This window comes from Neolamprologus multifasciatus, chromosome 4 (genome assembly GCF_963576455.1).
Source record: "Neolamprologus multifasciatus chromosome 4, fNeoMul1.2, whole genome shotgun sequence".
In the NCBI taxonomy this organism is placed as follows: domain Eukaryota; kingdom Metazoa; phylum Chordata; class Actinopteri; order Cichliformes; family Cichlidae; genus Neolamprologus; species Neolamprologus multifasciatus.
In genome coordinates, this window is record NC_140442.1 from 21869922 (window position 1) to 21889388 (window position 19467).

At 43.6% G+C, this 19467-nt stretch overlaps 1 protein-coding gene across 4 annotated transcripts in view; it reads left to right on the forward strand.

Moving 5' to 3' along the window:
- The window catches only part of myo15aa (myosin XVAa), a 56853-nt gene that overhangs the window by 5846 nt on the left and 31540 nt on the right, over positions 1-19467 (forward strand). For 2 of the 4 annotated variants that reach the window (XM_085156260.1, XM_085156262.1), the window contains exons 2-11: positions 13374-13456; positions 13815-13878; positions 15086-15195; positions 15401-15475; positions 17260-17350; positions 17755-17858; positions 17984-18047; positions 18134-18247; positions 18358-18519; positions 18762-18875. In XM_085156260.1, the coding sequence (XP_085012386.1) occupies positions 13374-13456; positions 13815-13878; positions 15086-15195; positions 15401-15475; positions 17260-17350; positions 17755-17858; positions 17984-18047; positions 18134-18247; positions 18358-18519; positions 18762-18875 (981 nt within the window). Of the gene's footprint in view, positions 1-18; positions 13016-13373; positions 13457-13814; positions 13879-15085; positions 15196-15400; positions 15476-17259; positions 17351-17754; positions 17859-17983; positions 18048-18133; positions 18248-18357; positions 18520-18761; positions 18876-19467 lie in introns of those variants that run through there. The other 2 variants (XM_085156259.1, XM_085156263.1) reach the window with 2 other exon arrangements.

Sequence of the window (19467 nt, forward strand, 5' to 3'; positions counted from 1 at the left end):
ATGATCAGAGCTACAATCTTGTGATTTATGTCTGTGTATGTGTTTGAAAGAGAGAGAGACGACTTCTGAAAAGGCACCCCAACAGAGAAACGCACACACAAACACACAAATGTCTCACAGCTATTGTCACCGCTCAGGATTTATAACAAAGGATTTATAACTCTTTGGGCTCTGACGTTGAGACACGCTTTGGCAATGATGATAGCGTGATATGTGTGTGTGAGTGTGGTAAGGAGAGGATGCTTGTGTGCCAGTCCTGCCATTAATGCACAAAGGATCTGCCCGGTTGTTTGCTTAAACACTTTATTGGGACAGGAAGCGGGGTAATGCTGCACGTAGACATTTGTAAGTGCAGCGTGTTTACCGAGAAACCCAATCGCTGCGCTAATGATGCGTGGGATAGCAAAAAAAAAGCATATGTCTGAATCACCGCTGTTCTCTCTCTGCTCCCTGTTGTGCCTTTGTTCTGTAGATGTACAGGTGGATACTAAAGCATCAGAAGTTATGTTTACCATTCGATCTGCTCATTTCATTTCAGAGAAGTGAGGTGGACTTTGTGTGTCTGTGCGTGTGTGTGGCCACTATATAAATGTCCAGAAGAGGAGTCGGTCCATGCACAGAGGAGTTGGCGAGTTTAGTGGTTTTATTCCAGACGGTGGGTGGGTTGATTCATAAATTGATGGATTTTCGTAGCAAACAGATGATCTGAATATCAGTCGCAGTCACTCAGATTAACAGATGAGGTAAGCTACTTAAAAGCCAGGGGCTTATTGTGCTTAAAGTAAGCAAGTAAAGAAGGGCCATCAACTTCACTGACATGAGATGTTTTATCCACTCGTGCTGCTGCTTTCTGTGGGAAAAGAAAAAGGGAGATCGGTGAAATAGCAGATGCAATTTAAGGCTTTTAAACTGTGTTTTTAAATTTGGCATGGCACAAATCGCTGTATAATGAATTATTTTTAGCTTTTGTGTTCCAACTAACAAATATTTGCACTTGTATATCTTTAGTCGGTTAAACTTTTACAACTTTGTGGAAAACTTGTTAAAGAGAAGTCCCAGTGAGGAACCTAACAGTTGTTAAAAAAGATGTTATTTTCACAGTTACAGTTTTAAAGTAAAATTTGTAGCACAAAGTGTCAGATCTCTTTGTGACAGTACTGGAGGAGTTACAATACTGTAACAGTGGCTCGTGTTGATTTAACACTGTGAGTTTGTGTTTGTGTGTCCTCATGCAAATCTGGATCTGCTGATGCCTTCTGTAGGAGGAACTAAAGACCTTTTTAGTTTTTTTTAACAAGTTTTTAACTGTCTTTCGGCTCCTCAATAGACAAATTTCAATAAAACAATAGTGTTGCAATGACGAAATTAAAACCATTAAAAGGAATCAAGGGCACCTACGTCAGTGTTGCTGTTTGAATGAGCTGATGGGTCATTGCAAGTATCTTTATGAGGAATGTTTTTGAAAATAAGGTCAGAGAGCGCACAGGCATTCTGCTTCGTGTGGTCTGATGACAAAATGGTATATATAAGAACCAGTCTATTCATTCATGTCCTCTGTAATGGACATGTGTTTTTGGTCTATATATTTTGACTTATTTGAGCTACCATACTGATCCTGATGTACTAAATAGAGGACATCCTGAGCTTTCCACTGACATCTCATGTGTTTGGGTGGCCTCTTTTAGCTCCAAAGAGGCAGGAAATCAAAAAGTTCAATGGGAAGATCCTTTTTCCTTGGATCTTAGGAGGCTATAATTGGTCAATTTTCCATGGTCATGGATAATCGCCCACATAATATAATTATTATCTGAAAAGAAAGCATCCTCACGCTCAGTTCTTTTAAAGATAACATTATAAATGCTTTAAAAAAACCTCACATCAAAGCAGAATATTCTCAGCCTGCATAACCTTTATCAGTTTTTGACATGCAAAGGTTCACTTTAGTTGTTTGCAAGGATAAAGTTATTGTTATTGAGAAACTAATGACTTCTCTTGATTCTGGTCATAGGGATCAATCACAAGTACAGAATTACATCTTATATTTAATATAAGCCTCACACACTGAGGCTTCATACGAAAGTCCCAGTTTTGGAATACAGCTATTGGGTTTAGCCAACAGCCCCTGGGCCCTGCGTCTGTACCGCAATGTTTGTGATTGTTTCATTCTCTGTAGAATGTAGAAATATAAAACATAGTTGGCTGGTTTTACACTGAAGACCTAGGATTGGCCCAAACTTTAATTCTAGACTTCTAGGCTTATTGAACATGAGATTTGGGGGTTATAATTAGTATGTGCAATCTTCAAAACTGTCTGTGAAGGTTCTCAGTCATCCAGGTCATCGTAGTCAAAGGAGCTTGCAAAGAAAAGCGTCTGGACTTCTTTAAGTTACTTGAAGATGTTTCACCTCTCATCCGAGAAGCTTCTTCAGTTCTAAGGTCAAATGAGTCCCAGATTTAAACCTAGTGGGAGTATCCCCCCACAGAGGGACAAAAGGACCCCGTGATGATCCTCTAATCGCCTGAGCCAAGGTGTGAAACTGGGTGTGGGTCCCAATCAGCCAGAGTTTCGGGTGAGCTCATTGTGAAACCTGGCCCCACCTTATCATGCGAATTCCTGAGGTTAGATGGCCCAGGATGTGAGTGGGCGTTAAGGCATCTGGACTCAGCAGTCCATCTGCATCTGCATCTGCAAAGGACACTCTTTCGAGGATGCCAATGTTCACGTTTTGGACAGAGAGGACATATGGTTTGAAAGAGGAGTGAAAGAAGCCATCTACAGTATGTCCACTGTGAGCGACCATCTTTGAACAGAGGCGGTGGTTTACGACACCAACTCTCTGCCATCTATAATCCAGTTATGAGTTCCCTCCCCAGACGCCTTAACGCCCACTCACATCCTGGGCCATCTGACCTCAGGAATTCGCATGATGAGGTGGGGCCAGGTTTCACAATGAGCTCACCCGAAACTCTGGCTGATTGGGACCCACACCCAGTTTCACACCTTGGCTCAGGTGATTAGAGGATCATCACGGGGTCCTTTTGTCTCTCTGTGGGGGGGATACTCCCACTAGGTTTAAATCTGGGACTCTCCACCATTTGACCTTAGAACTGAAGAAGCTTCTCGGATGAGAGGTGAAACGTCTTCAAGTAACTTAAAGAAGTCCAGGCGCTTTTCTTTGCAAGCTCCTTTGACAATCTTCAAAACTACATCCGTGCATGTACTGCAGGAAGTTTGTCAGTATTACTTCATCAAAAATATTTACAAAGCTGTGGAGTATTATCTCTTTTCTCGAGGTCTATTCTTTTTGTGAAAATTCTGACCAATTTTCTAAATGTTTGTGTAAAGTCTGGACTTGTACATATTTTATTATGCATTTATTTTCTTTACCACTTTGTGGTAAAAGCTCAGTTTTTTACAGAGCGATAGGCAGGGTACATAAGTGAATAGCCAGAACAATTATATCCAGTAACATTAAACAAGTCAAAGTGTGTGTCTTATCTTTAGTGAGTCTGTTCAAGCAGTCAAACCAAGAAATGATGTCTGATCCTCTGAGACAAGTCTTCAGTGAGTTACTAGCTGCTGGCATTTCCTGCATTGTCAAGTCTGACAGCGCAGGTTAAGACCTGAATGGGGCTTAAAGGCTTACAGGAAACCTGAATCCAGCCTCCTCATCCTCCTGTCTTTCCTTCAGTCTGAAAGACACGCTCCCTCCTTAACTCTGTGTTTCTTTCTGTTAGTCATTTTCCTCTTTATGTTTTACACCCATGTTTCATAAGCAAATATGTCACTGTGGAGTATTATTCTGTCACTTTGACCGTATAGCAGGTTGTGTGATCATCTCCAGCATTGTGTTTGTTTAAAGGTCAATTGTAGATCCGTTACTTTGGTCTGTTTATATTATATTTATGGCTTGTGAGCAAAACTAATGATGTCATCTAAACTTTGTGTTTAGTGCTATGTGGTAAGTGTTAACATGCTAACATGCTAAGCCAAGATGCTAAGATAATTAACATTGTTATTGTGAAAATGACATGATGTGCATAAAGGTTCAGGGTTCACATGTCTTGGTCTCTGGGCCTATTAGTGTGCATGCTCTCCTCCATGTACTCAGGTAGTGATGCTAAATATGCCATAGTTGTGAGTGCAAGGTAAATAAAGCTCTTAAGTGCATACAATAAAGTGCTGTATGAATGTGACTGATAATATGAATGGCCATCGGGGAAGTCTTTATCAACAGGAAAAGTTTATTCAAATACATTTAAAAGTCCAAAAACATATACCCTTCTTCACTGTTTCCAGTGCTGTCCAGTTGGTTGAAACCCCTGAGGTGTAGATGCATGTAGCAATTAACTAATTCCAGGAAGAGGGCAAATGCAATCATAATAAACACTGCTGCTTTTCCTGCAAATAAATTGCCCCTATAACACTACTGTGTGTGTGTGTGTGTGTGTGTGTGTGTGTGTGTGTGTGTGTGTGTGTGTGTGTGTGTGTGTTTTAGTGTGGGGCATGCTTTCAATTCCCAAATTAATGTGTATACGGTAGCTGTCAATCTCTAACCTCTCTGTATGATTCACATCCTGCATTCACTGATCATGCAATCTTCATTATGAGACATAACCTACATGTGCGTGTGTGTGTGTGCGTGTGTGTGTGTGTGTGTGTGTGTATGTGCCCCCACTCACTGAATGAGCTTGTTGGCTATGCTCTGCTCAGGTGATCTCCTTTATTAGTCTTGTATCAGTGAGTGGGTTCACTGAAAGCCTGTTGTCAGTGGTTGGCACGCGGATGAAAAGACTTGCCCGTCATCTCTCGTTCACTCTCTATCTTCCTTTCCTGCCGCTCCTCGTTTTCACTTCTTCTCAATAACAGTTTTCTCTGAGGGACACCTATCACCACATAGTAATCCATAGTTTATTTGGAGTAATCCGCAGTTTACACACTATTACAGATTCTGTCTCTTACATGCCTTCTACCTCCCCTCTTTTTCCACCTCAGTCATTTCTGTCACTTGTGCTCTGTTCATTGCACATTCACTCAGTCAGCAGACCACATCAGTCAGACAGCAGATGCATATCACACATATCAAATAGAGCATTTTGTGTGTCTTGTTACCTGCCTGGTGACCAACAGTGTTCACATGGAAGGAACTTTTGAACTTTCCTCTGAGCCTGTTCTCTGTCCTGTCTTCACCCTCTTATCTCTACCGGCAGTTAGATGATACCGACAACTGCTGTTGTTATTGCTGCACAGGCTGCAGACAGTTTAGAGTGTGCTATGGTCACTGCCTTCGAGGAAATGTGATACCCATTTCTGCTTGGATGTACTCTCAGGTCAAGACTATTAGTCATTCCAATTCAGTGGTTAGAAAAGTTAGAGGTCAACCGGTTAACTGTGGTTGGCATTAATAACCACAATCCTTATTTTGTTCATTGTAACTTTCCTTGTAGATGAATGGTTGTAAATGCCAGTATTAAACCATTACTTTCCATCTGCTGTATGATGTCTGGCTGTTAACCCCTGACAGCAGTATGTATAATATATTGGTTGGGCAGCGGGCCTGGGCGGGGTTGACCCTTTGTGATATATTTAGAGGAGCACTTGCTGAATGTTTTATCCATGCTGCGTAGAAAGAACACAGGGCAGTCATTAAACATTCATATCTGCCACTGAGATGACCTCCTGGAATATCAGCCCATCATCAATGAATCCACGACAGACACTTCTGTAATTCTCTCAGTCTTTTGCACTTCCCATTGCGCATCTACTGACAGCCCATACATGTATGTATGTGTTTGTGCTTTTACCAGTCTAAATATGCCAGCATGCCACAATAATGAGGGGAAAAATAATAAAAAGGTTTCTGTTTTTTGGCTGTTCTTTAGTTTGCCTCATAGCAGCCATCATTAATATTTAGAAAGATGCATAATAGCCATTTTATGGTTACGAAGCAGACTGAGTTTTTAAAAGATCTGGGCAATATCAATTAGAAGCAAAGCGACTTGATTTTCTTAAATCTTTCCTAAATCCTTACTTGCTTTTTTTAGTTGACATTTTAGATCCCTGAATGGTGTCTTTTTCCATAAAATGTATTGTGCATATGCACTGTAGGAACCTAATAGAAGGCATCACTCTCAGCTGTGGTCCATGCTGCTTCTTGTGTGTGTGTCTGTGTGCGTGTATGTGTGTGGTTAGGCTATTTGAAGCTTTGCCTCTCAGACACAGTTTAGCAACAGCTCAGCCAGCTTGCATTATTCATACAGAAGTGAGGCAGCAGATAGTGTTACCCCAAGCCAGTATAGCTGGGACATTATGGTTCCCCTTTGCAATTGTAACTGGGGAGACTCATATTCTGATGGACATGCACGCACAGACATAAAATATATTTATATATTTCTATATATGCTCCTATGTCATGCAACTGGATTGAGATGCGGAAGAGGCCTCGTGTTGAGGTGAACTGGGCTGTGGAAGTTTCAGTAACCAGAGAGAGATGGAGAAGGTTGCAGGAGGTCACAAAGGCAAGCTGACGCGGTTGTGGGTGGATACAACCGCAAACGCAACACTTGTGCACGCTCATTCTGAGACAAAGAAGAGGACATCCCTGGACACGGAGACTCACTCTGACGCACTTGCATCGGCTCTCCTTGTTGGGGGGAGCATTGCGCTAAAGTTGGTGCGGTGGCCAAGATGAGGATTCACTGCTGGACTCACAGGACGAACTGACAATGGGAGACACACAAAGGACTACACAGAGTCTGTCAGTGGGATAGCAGGGTCTTTTATCTGTCGTGTGAACCTGGGAAATTACTTACAAACCCATACAGACCATCGGGACCAGGAGCTTGCCTTGCCATGATGGATTCTTTTCTTATTTTAGATGTTAAGTGGAAAAACTCAGTAAGTGGGTAAAACTTGGAAACAATCAGCAAGATTTTTTTTCCATATGTGATATTTGAAAATCAGTAAGCATCTGCAGTTTGGGTTTTGTTTTGTTTTTTGCAATACTCCTGGAAAGGAGGTTTGTTTCTCTTTTTGTGTTTAGAAAACAGCTGTTTTGCCAAGGATTGAGGACGTATTGTAATGCGAGCGAGCACTGATGGCTGAGATTCTGACTCCGTTACTAGATCGTCTTTTGAAGGACTGTGGTTTGTGTTTATCTTGGTGTGCATTATAGAACAACTGACTCGAGACAGAGTATCCTGCAGTGTGTGTTTGTGGTGTCACACTGACAGATTGGATAGAGGAAAAAGGAGAGAAGACATGAAAGCAACTGGGGATGAGAAGATGTCGCTTCTGTTTAAACTGCTCTTCTCAATGCTGCATATCAACATTTACATTAATGCTGCCCTGTCCAGCATGCTTTTGGGAACTTCCTGACCTTCTTTGAAATGATTTGACTCAGAATTCATCATGCCACCCAAAAAAGGTGACCCAAAATCAGCTGCCAAGAAAGGCAAGTCAGAGGAACCAAAGAAGGGAGGGAAGGATGATAAAAAAGGAGGAAAAGATGACAAGAAAGGGGGGAAGAAGGTGGAGGAGTCCCCAGCTAAGGGGAAAGGAAAGGATGATGGAAAGAAGGGAAAAGGAAAGAAACCTGTCAGTGAGTCGGAGGAGGGGTCGGAGGAAGAAGAAGAGGAGATGAAGACTGAGGAAGAAGAAAGTGGTGACAGTGAGGAAGAAGTAGTGACCAAGAAGCCAGATAAAGGGAAAGGGAAAGCAGCTCTTAAAGGTGCATCCAAGGCCATGGCTGTAAAGGGTTTTAAGCCTCCTTCTAAACAGCCTCCTCCATCAGATGATGAGAGTGATGATGGAAAGCCACAAATCAAAAAAGGAATGGGTGCAGTAAACCTGAAAAAGATGAGTGATGTACACATTAAAGGAGCGTCTAAGGCCATGATGGGATTTGCTACAGAGGGGCAGAAGAAGACCTTAGGAGCAGCAAAAGTACAGAAGACACCCGATGTGAAATCTCACCTGAAAGGAGCTTCCAAAGCCATAACAGGCCTTACAGGAAAGGCATCCCCTTTCAGTTTTCCCTCTAAACAACAGCAGCCAGAGAAGGCAAAACCAAAGAGAAACCTTAAAAGCACATCCCGTCTTTTCCTACGACTCTCCAAAAAAAAGAAACCAGCTGCTGGTAGTAAACCACTTCTAGGCACCAGCAAGCTTTTTGCTGGTTTTGGGGCAAAGTCTGCTGACAAAAAGCCAGGCTTGTCTGGCTTCAGCTTGCTTAATAAAAAAGACAACAATGCAAAAGAAACCACACCACCTAAAAAGACAATAAATCTATCCAGTTTAGGGGGTAAAGGAAACATGGCAAAAGAGGCAAAGGGACTAGGAGGGAAGTTCAAAGGCATGTTTGGCAAAAAGAAAACCACACCAGGCTTTAAGGCTAAAAGTTCGATGTTAGGGAGGTTAGCTGCAGCAACAAACTGGTTGACAGGGAGGTTCCTGACTTCAAAGGGCCATGGTCAATTTGGTGCAAGGGCTGGAGGACGAGGCCGAAAGCGCTTGTCATTTGCTAACAGGGACACTAGAGGGAGACAGACACATTATTACAATGGAGAATATGAGTATGATGATAATGAGTATGGATATGAGGATGATTACCATGACAGGTGGAGGCCTAGAGGCTTTGGTAGACAACCAATTGCCTATGACCCATATGACCCTTTTGGAGAGGAAATGGATTACTATGATGATGATGAGTGGGAAGATGAATATGGTTACTATGATGAGGAAGGCAACTTTTATTACGATGACGAGCTTTACTATGATGATGAAATGGATTACTATGATTACCCTTATGGCTACTATGAGGATGAGTATGACGATTACTATGGTGATGAAGGGGTGGAGTATTACTATGGTGAGGATGGAATGCTATATGCAATAGAGTCAGAACCATATGGCTATTATGGTGATGCCATAAATGGTTTCTCTGACCCATATGACCCTTGGCCATATGAAGAATACTTTGACCACAATGTGGGATCTGCCTTTGGCCTTTCAGACTCTTATGGACTGATGAACGGTGGAAATGGTTTTGTTTCCGGTCTATATAATGACCCAATGCTGGGATATCCACAGCCTGCTCCTACTTATAATCATTATCAGCAACCTTTCCATATGGATTCTGGGCTGATTCCAGTTGAGATTGGGCAGCTATATGGACAAGAACAGCTGTCTTATCCTCTACCTGAGCCAGTTCCTACACAGCAGTTCAGGTTTCCCAGGCCCCAGGTTAGGTTATTTGGCAAAGACAGACTAGAGGTGGAAACATTGCCACCACCTCCTCTTCATTCTCGTCCCCCATCTCCTATGGTTCCTCCTCCCTCCCCAGTTCTGGCCCTCAACAATCAGGAGATTATGTCAGATATACAATATGAGCAACCCATCCACTCATATCATCCTACACAGCCAAATTACCCTACTGTCATGAACCAACAACACACTTCCATTCTTGCCGGACGCGCCCCCTTTCTTACAGCCGCAAGCATTCAACAAGAACACATTCCTTTCCCTCAGCACACGTACCCTCCTTTCCCTGTTTCTCCTAGTCACCTGACCCCATCTCCCCTGCCACCTCAGTTCTCGTCACAAGTCTATCAAGATCCCCTTACACAAGACCCACAGACATTCCAGATGGTCCAAATGACACCACTGGGCCCACCAGTGCAGCCAATGATGCATTCACAGCTACATTCACCTGTTGCCTCACCTAGGCCAGTGCGCCGAATGAGTCCCCTTCCATCCCCACAGCTATCACTGAGGCTGGGATCAACTAGGGCAATGGCGCCTCCTTCATCTCGCCTTTCACCACATCACATGGACTTCCAAACAGGCATCCAGTCTGACCTACACCTCTCTCCTCACTCACATAGGCGGGTGCTCAGTCAGCGGGCCCCAGTGCCAGGTCAAAGGCCAACATCCCCAGTTAACAGGCGCAGACCACACAGCCCACCACCTTCTTCTCCACTACAACATAGGAGAGGTATGTCAGTAAGAACTCAGCCTTCAATGACTAAAGAGAGGGGAGATATTCGGTTGCGTCGAGCTCCTTCATCTGTCCGACCCCAATCCCCAATTTCCAGCCCGCTAGCTTCTCCCCGGGGATCGTTAAGGAAGAGAGCAAGCCCACCACCTTCCCCAAGACTCTCCTTTAGACAGCAACCTCCACCAGATGCAGTCCATTTGCCTTCTACCAGACCGCAATTGTTCAGAGGAAGAAAAAAGACATCTAAGATGAGGCGTTCCCCCTCTCCACTCCAGCCACATACACAAAGAAGGAGCCCGACTCAACCTGAAAGAGCTGAGTCGCCTCCGCGATCCTTCCGCCCCACCTCTCCCCATCGCCCTCCTTCTCCATCACCGTCGCGCGTCAGCAGTAGACCCCTCCCCACCCGCTCCTCTACTCGCAGAATGAGAGGTGGTGCAGGGGTTCGAAGCCATGTGCCCATGGGGGCTGTGAAACCGTCTCCAGCCAACCCCTACTTACAGAGACACAGTCGACACGGGGCCCCTGTTACTCAGCATGTTGCCCCATTTAGGTCCTCCATCCATAGTGGTCCCGCTCCTCTTTCAGGTCAGATAGAGGATATAGCTGGAACACCCATGTTAGCCAGGGCAGGCTCCCGGCCTACAGGGTTAAGGGAGTCCAAGCGAATTGGTACCCCCCAACGAGGATTCCACAGACCTGTGGGTAGAGGGCAGCCATTAGTCCGAATGCCCAGAAACCAGCCCTCTCTTCAGTCTAGGCAGTCATTCAGAGCACCTCCTCCAGGTCCCCCTGCCCCTCCACAGCAATCATTGAAACAGAGTGGCCCTCTTTCTTCCCAGCCATCAGTGCGCCGGCTTCAGAGTACACCTTCATCTCCACAGCCCTTGCAGCAACAATCTCCAATGCTGTCCCGTTCTGCATCTCCCATGCACCATTTGTCTCATCCACCATCCCCTTTGCCTCACAGGGCAATGAGTCCCCATGGTTTCGGACCAGCATCTTTTCAGCCTCCTGTTCCTAATGCTAATATTTCTCTTGGTACTTTTCCACCATCACAGAATATCACTCAGTATGACTATACATTGATGGAGCCAGACCCATCTCCAATGCTTACAAATGCTTTACCAAACCGTCAAATTGTAGGCTCACCCTTTCCTACCTCTCCTCTCCCTTACTCCACTATAGCTCACACTTCACCTTTACAAAGGTCCAGCTCCCCACAAACACAGCATGAGATTTACCCTCAGAGCCTCCCTCAACTTACACCCTCATCACCTAATCTTGGACGCACACTCCAGAACCCTTACCTGCACAATGTTAGCAACACCACAGCTTTTCAGAGGAGCCCATTACCTGGCATGCCTGGTGGACAGGAGGAGATATCAGCTAATGTACAGGAGAGCCAGATGATGCCCCAGTATCCCACTGCTGGTCTATCCAATGCTTTAATGCAGAACTCACGCCTACGGAGTGCCTCCTACTCATTTCCTCTGCAACGCAATGCCAACCTCTATACAACAGTTCTCACGCCACCTGAAGCAGCAGTCCCTCTTGCCCCTTCTGTCCTTTCCTCCCCACAGTTGTCCCCTGCTATGCTGACCTCTCAGCTACGTAATGCTTCTTTTGCTTCACCATTTCAGCGACAACCCTCCCCCACATTGCCAGGCTCACCTGCTCCTCCACCTTCCCCACAACAACAAGGAGGTGTCAGAGGTAGCTCCCCACTTCTCTCAGGTGGATTGCGAACTTCACACATCCAGGGATCCATGTTCAAGCTTCCAGGTGGTACTTTGACAATGTCCCGGGGCCCTGTTGAGACTCCAGTTAACATCAATAGTGTAGGTAGTAGCAGTGGGATGCTCTCTAATGCCTTACAGAACCAAAGGCTACATCAGGCGACCTATAGACTACCCGATGGCTCTTTTGTCACAAGAAATGAACCTGCTGAACATGTCTCAGGTCCATCTCCACTGTCTTCCCCTATGCTGTCCTCTGCTTTGCTCAATCCCAATTTGCGACAAGCCACATATCGTTTACCTGATGGTACACTTGTTACTAGGACAGAGTCCACATCTGCACCCTCCCTTTCCTCTTCTACACTCTCTTCTGCTCTTCTCAATGCTAATGTTCGTAACGCCTCTTATCGATTACCAGACAGTTCATTTCTCACACGTCCAGGAGAGCAGACGCAGAGTGCAGAGAGCTCAGTAGCCTCCCCTGGACTTTCTAGCGCCCTGATGAATGCTAACTTGCGTAAGGCAAAGTTTCAGCTCCCAGAAGGATCTTCGTTGTTCTCACGGAACCAAGCTCAACCTTCTTCCTCTGCTTCTTCCGGCCCTGTCCTTTCTGGTGCATTGTTAAAAACCAACATCCGTGGTGCCTCTTATAGGCTTCCAAACACATCATTATTTAAGCAGCCTGGATCTACTGATGCCTCTCAACCGCGCTCACTTGACCTTTCCAATGCTCTTCGCAACCAGAACCTCCGATCTGCCACTTACCGTTTGCCAGACGGAACTCTCATGACCCGCCCTCAGCCGGCTTCAGCACCCAAAGCGCTTGACCTATCTAATGCCTTATCAAAAAACCCAAACCTTCGTGGGGCAAAATACCGCCTCCCTGATGGCAATATCATGACACGACTCGGTGCCCCCAAAACACCAGAACCTCGATCACTCAACCTATCTGGTGCTTTGCAGAACCCTCACCTTCGGGGGGCCTCCTTTCGCCTACCCTCCTCATATGCAGTAGTATCACCCCAGGTCCAAGGATCTGGCCCTAGACAGCACTGGGCACAGAACGCTGGAGTTGAAGCCCAACAAGATGAAGATGTGTGGGGGGCAGAGAGGGTTTTACCTCATGGGACAGTCCAAAACTTAAATAAGTGGTCCATGTATGGTGAAGGGGAGCTGCTGGACCCCCGCAGCTTGATGGGACAGGAAGGCTTGGGGAATGAGCAAGGAGAATGGAATCTCAGCAGGGAGGGGGAACCACATGGGCAGTGGTTTGACAAGGTAATTTCTAAAAACAAATGTGGCATGACACAACTAAGTATCCACAATGGCTAAAATTGTCATGGTGTCAACCTGAGAAGTGCTTTTGTTTATGCAGTGAGTTCGAAATATCTAGTGTAACATTAGAGTGAAAAAGTTCCATAACTTATTAGGTATGTCTTGATGTTTTTGTTTTGAAAAAGCAGAATGTTTTGCTAAGCAGCAAAAAAGGTAAAATTTCTGAAATGTTTTTCATAAAGTTTGAGGGTAAGCAACTAATAATAATTCAAAAGTAAGAGAATCAACAGTTCCTTGTGAGTGAATGTGTTCTTGTAATATGTACTTGCATTTCATTTCTGAATGTCTGTGCTTGTTTTAGATGTATGCAATCAGAAGCCTGCCCACCATGGTTCAGCGGGAGCAAAGAGAGGAAAATGGCGTTGAAGATATGACACAGCTAGAGTAAGTTAAAAACAAAAATGCCACAGTACACCACAGTTACACTTAGAACAAAGACTTACAATTGCAGTGGGGACCTTGAACACTGTCCGGCTGTTCAGGATTTGTATATATTTAAGTCATATTTTTGGTTATCAGATTATGGAGGCAATGCATTGTGCTCAGCAGGCAGTGTTGCACAACACATTTTAAACCTCTATAACTAAAGAATGATGAAAGGGTGGAGAAAGTATTTGGCTGTAAGAAAAAAAAGCCCAATTTAAATTCAGTTGAACTCAAACATGAAAAAATAGTGTGGTTTTGGGTTGCTTTTTTTGTTCATAACCCCATAAATAATACTCTAATTTCTTCTTTCCCCTAGTGACATGCATGAAGTGGCTGTTCTGCTGAACATAAGGAAAAGGTTTGAGAGAGAGGTTATTTATGTAAGTATTTAAAGTATTTAAGCAATGCACACATTGCAAAAATAACCCTAAGGATGTTTTTTTGTTTGTTTTTTTGCCGCACTCATGTATGGTCAAGTTATTTTGTTGTCTTAAAATTTTCCTTAATTTTTATTTAGTTGGATGACAAAAACTTTGTCTATAAACATCTATGGCTACTTCACAAACTACATTGAGTTTGAAAGACAAACAAAACCTGACCTGTAAACCTTGGGTTACACCAAAAAGCGTACATTTTTAACCTGGAATTAAGAGTTATAAAAGGGACATAGTGCGTGTATTTATTTCTTTGGTCAATAATTTTAGATACCAGTTTTAGTACACATTGTAGCCTGATGGATTTACATCTTGGCTGTACATCTAAATTGGCCCACAGGCTGATCATTTAACCTAATTCTGCTGTCTTTAGCAGTACTTGCTGTGTATGGCGTTATTTTTGTGCCACTATTCTGAGCGCACGTAAAAAAAAATTGCAGGTGCAAGTGTTGCATTTTGAGGAGAAATTTATTTTGAGTGAAGAAAAGCTAAATTTGAGTGAACAAAATTCATTGCTGCGTGCAAAAAATGTATTTCAGTGTTTGCTATTATCCATACACACACACAATAGCAGCCCCTGTCGCGCTGTTTTTGCATTTGCGCTCGCTCGCAATGTGTTGCTCGTGCTCTCAACATTTCTGCCTGTGCGCACTCAACTGAAAACCGATAAACCCCTGAAAACCATACATTTCTCACCTGAGGCTCAACTCTCGCGGCCCGGTACCAAACAACTCACGGACCGGTCTGAGGCCCAGGGGTTGGGGACCGCTGCTCTAATGTTTTCGGAGATGCCTGTTTGGCCTCTCAGGGCCACCATACGACAGATACAAATTTTGATGTCTTTTAAATTCTGCGCAGGTGATGTATGTTGAACGTGACAAACAGTGAAAGATTGCATCTGCAGGGGGATGGTGAAAATCATATATAGTAACACAGAAAATCAAAAGAATTGGGATTTATAATAAGTGTTTTTAAAACATATATTAATAATTGTGGTATGTGTGACAATGTTCATGAAAAGTTTTTGTTCAGATTGGTCCACGTGTTAAGGGATAGATAGGGTACACACAGACACATGTTCCTACACACATACACTACGATCATTATGGTAAAATTACTTTCTTTGTGAACCTCTTCTTTCTTTTTTTTCCAGACATACATAGGCAGCATTCTGGTTTCTGTGAACCCCTATAAGATGCAAAACACCTATGGGACAGACATGGTGCTCATGTACAAGGGCTGTGCCTTGGGAGAAAACCCTCCGTAAGTTATTTTCACTCTAGAATTGTTGAACCGTGAACCTTATATTTAAAAAACAAAACAATAAATGTCAAATTATTAAGTATGTTTCATCCATGCTGACAGCTGCAGCAACAGAGGATCAAAGTGCAGAAAGAGGGAAGCAGAATACTTTGTTGCGCTTCCTTTAAGAGTCTGAAGGCTTGTTGTGTATCTCTTTCTCCTTCAGGCATTTGTTTGCCATAGCAAACGCTGCTCATTCCCAAATGATGGATGCCAAAAAAAAACAGGTCATAATAATCAGGTAAGAGGCTGACTCTCATTTTCTCTTCAGTCACTTTCTCTGTAAATATAAATCAGACAACAGAGACGTGCATGCAGTTAATTATACGGTGCATTGTATTTTTAACATCTGAGTCTTGCAATGTGAAGCTTTTCTTTTGTATCCTTTGATATGTCATTGGTAACCTTTCAAGGTTGTCCATGAAGCTTCTTGGTTAAAGGTTTCCATCTGCAGATGGATTAGTGTTTGTAAATTCATGAGTGTCTGTCTGTGGTTTACTGGCCAGCAAACTTAAGATGGAGTGTTTTGGTCCATGTCAGAACTGATCTCTTGGAAGAGAAAACACACATACAATCACACACACACACACACACACACACACACGCACATGCACATGCACATAAACCAGTGAAGTTAAACACTTGAGTGTGACTTCATTTAGTGGCTGCGCTCATCTGTGAAAACAAACACACCGACATCCAGAGGTTTGCACAAACATAGGTCTATGCTTTTAGATATGACAAAAGACACTCATAATATACACATAAACACACACTCACACATGCACACGCTCTCACAAACCTGGAACACTTTAGCCGTATTCGGAAGGAGACACCTGTAAGGAAAGCCCAGCCAGGTCTGGGTTGGAGCAGGTTATGTTTCAGAGGTGTGTGTGTGTTTGTGTGTGAGTACATTTGTGCGGGCTGTGTGCTTGCAAGTGTGTCTTTGTGTTTCAGTTAGTATGTGTTAAGGGGTAACTGAGGTCTGGTGTACAGTGACCAATAATGGTCCCGTTTTTAGCTAAGCAGCCATTGAGCTGAAACCCTATGCTGGAATGCGGTGAAGGTGCCAGCGTCCCTAAATGCACCCCCCCACCCACCCTTTGGCCAAGCTTACATAATGGTGGTATTTAGTGCTTGGCAGTGGTAGATCAATGGACCTGAGTGTGCATGTGTGTGAAACTCTTTCAGGTGGTTTAATGCAAAAGTGGAACCGAAGCCTTGCCTAATGCAAGTTTAGCCTTGTCTCACATCACTTAGTCAATTAAGTCAAACACTCTGCAAGCACCACCACAGAGGTGAAAAGGATCAAATGATAGACGCTCTAAATGATTTCTGGAAGTCCTGAGAAACTGTGCTCTAATTCAGGGTAATGTTCACACTTGGTGAGTTTTTCCTTGCATCAAACCTGTTTTTGTATTTCCACTAGTAGAATACAGGTGATCAAAATAGTTCAGAGTTATTTTTGCCTACCATTAAAGAATATAATCTTTTACACTGCTCAAAAATAAAACACTTTTTATTCAGAGTATACCATCAAGTTAGTTAAACTTCTGGGATGTTTGGTGGTGGGTCAGGGATGGTCCTGGGGGGGCAAATCCATGGAGGACACACCTCTACAGGCTAGGCACTGACAGTGGATACTGGATTCCGCCTGCTGCTCAACAATGGCCGGCCTCATGTACCAAGAGTATGTAGGCAGTTCCTGGAGGATGAAGGATCTGATACCATTCACTGGCCCCCACGTTTGCCTGACCTAAATCCAATAGAACACCTATGGGACATTATGTTTCAGTCCATCCAACGCTGCCAGACTGCACCTCAAGACTGCACCTTAAAAACTGGGCATTTGAATGTTTCATAAGCTCAGTTTGTATGCACTAATATTCAAACTTTCCAGGTGCTGGTTATCTGAGAAAAAGTTGTCTCCAGCTCAGCTGAGCACTGGGGCAGTTCTTTATTGTTTTCATTGCCGTGTTGATGGGTTTTCTGTATTCCCAGTGAGACTCTGTTACTGTGTTTCAGTGGGGAGAGTGGGTCTGGAAAAACTGAGTCCACCAAACTCATCCTTCGCTACCTAGCAGCTGTACTTCACAAAACTAATCTTGCGCAACAGGTATGCACACACACTTCCTGACATGAATAAAGACCTGCCATCAGAGTTGGGTATTTGCAAACTAAGACACTCAAAGTTTTCCTTTTTGTAATGACGACTAATGTGCTTGTGCATATTTTTTATTTTCCTGTATCTCTGGTGGCTTTCCTTGGGTGCAGATTGAGGTAGTTGGGGTTTTCTGCATGCTGCGTGTTTTATATTTTACAAGTAATTTTCATCAATGGCCATAAGAATATCAGGTTACTGTGTTTTGCCGTGGTGTGTTTTTCTATGATTCATTTGGCCAGACATTCCCACTGAAACAGCTTCTTTCCTGTATGTTGTACAGTTACAGTTACCGCTCCCTTTATAAGGCGATCTGATAAAGGTTTATTTATAGTTTGTGTGTTTGGCATCCCTGATAGATACTTGAGGCAGCTCCTCTTCTGGAATCTTTTGGAAATGCCAAAACCGTGCGGAACGATAATTCTAGTCGCTTTGGGAAGTACATTGAGGTCTTTATGGAGAAGTGAGTTTTTTTTTAAAAAAAGCAACAAGCAAAACTTTGACCTCTGCTCTGATCTCACTCCAGCTTCTTTTACTTCTGAAGCTGCTTCTTTTTCACGTGTGTTTTCTATTTCCTTGTTTTCCCAGTGGTAGAATCAGTGGTGCCATAACCTCTCAGTATCTGCTGGAAAAATCCCGCATCGTCTTTCAGGTGAGGCAAGCTGACACAAAGGTCTCGATAGCTTGTTTATTTCTGTATATGGAAGTGTTGCGGTAAATGTGGCGTGTGTGCTTCAGGCCAAAAATGAGAGGAACTATCACATCTTCTACGAGATGCTGGCAGGTCTTCCTTCGCAGCAGAAGCAGGCCTTCTATCTACAAGAAGCTGAAACCTACTATTACCTCAACCAGGTAGAAGATAGCTTGATCATCATCATTGTCAGTGATTTTGGGTCACGACCCTTCCAAAAACCCTTCTCGGGTCACGTTTAGCACTGCTGGTCTTCTCGTTCTGCACACAGGGAGAGGATTGTGGGATAAAAGGGAAGAACGATGCAGAGGACTTCCTACGTCTGCTTTCTGCCATGGAAATCCTTCACTTCACTGCGGATGACCAGTCGTCCATCTTTAGAGTCCTGTCTTCCATACTGCACCTGGGCAATGTTTACTTTCAGAGGCATGAGGTGTGAATTATTTTATTTCTCAGGTTTTTCTCGTATGTCATCACTTTTTTTATTTTGATTAATATAATAATAAGGTGCAAAGTGTTCAGTCACCTAGACTAATGAGTTAAATTCTAAAATAAACTAAACTTTATCAGGACAATAAAAACTATGTAAGATAAGCAGCAAAGATTTTCCCACAGGTAATTCTTCTTTTCTTTTTTCTTTTCTTTTTGCATTTCTATTTCCCTCCTGAACTGCAGGCTGATGGCCAGGAGGTGGCGTCAGTGGTTAGCACTCAGGAGATCAGAGTAGTCGCAGAGCTGCTGCAGATCTCACCAGAAGGACTACAGAAAGCCGTCACCTACAAAGTCACAGTCAGTATCAAACCGATGTTCTGTCTTTTGTTCGTTCAGTGCTTGAAAACAACAAGCATAGCACTGCAGTCTGTGACATTCCTGAACCTGGAGGTGATTTTTCTACATTGTCAACAGGAAGGTGATGTGGCACTATGCCAGCGTTTCTGCCTTACTTACACAGCTGTGGTTACATTAAAGGCATTGTGTTGCCCAGAGTGTCACTTACGCAGACACAAAGGAGACACATGTGTCGATGCCACACACAGAGTGAAAGAATGAAAGACAAGAAAGAGGCAAACTGCTGTCATCGACCTGCTTGGATGGTTGTTTTCTCATCCTGACCTCCTCTGGTCGGTTATTAGGATCGTTTCTATCCAAGCTGACTATTTCTATAAAGCAGGGGGTTTTGTGGAGTATATGGTTATCAATTCCAATGAACCATGTCATGTTTTTCAAGGGGAATTTAAATATATTGGAGTGCAAAACATTGGAAGATACTTTGTTTATGTTTGCGTTTTAAGGCCTTAAACAGAACAATACATTTAGAAGTGAAAGAATTGAAAAACAAATCAAACATGTGCATATAGCAGCCTGTAAACTAGGAGAGCAT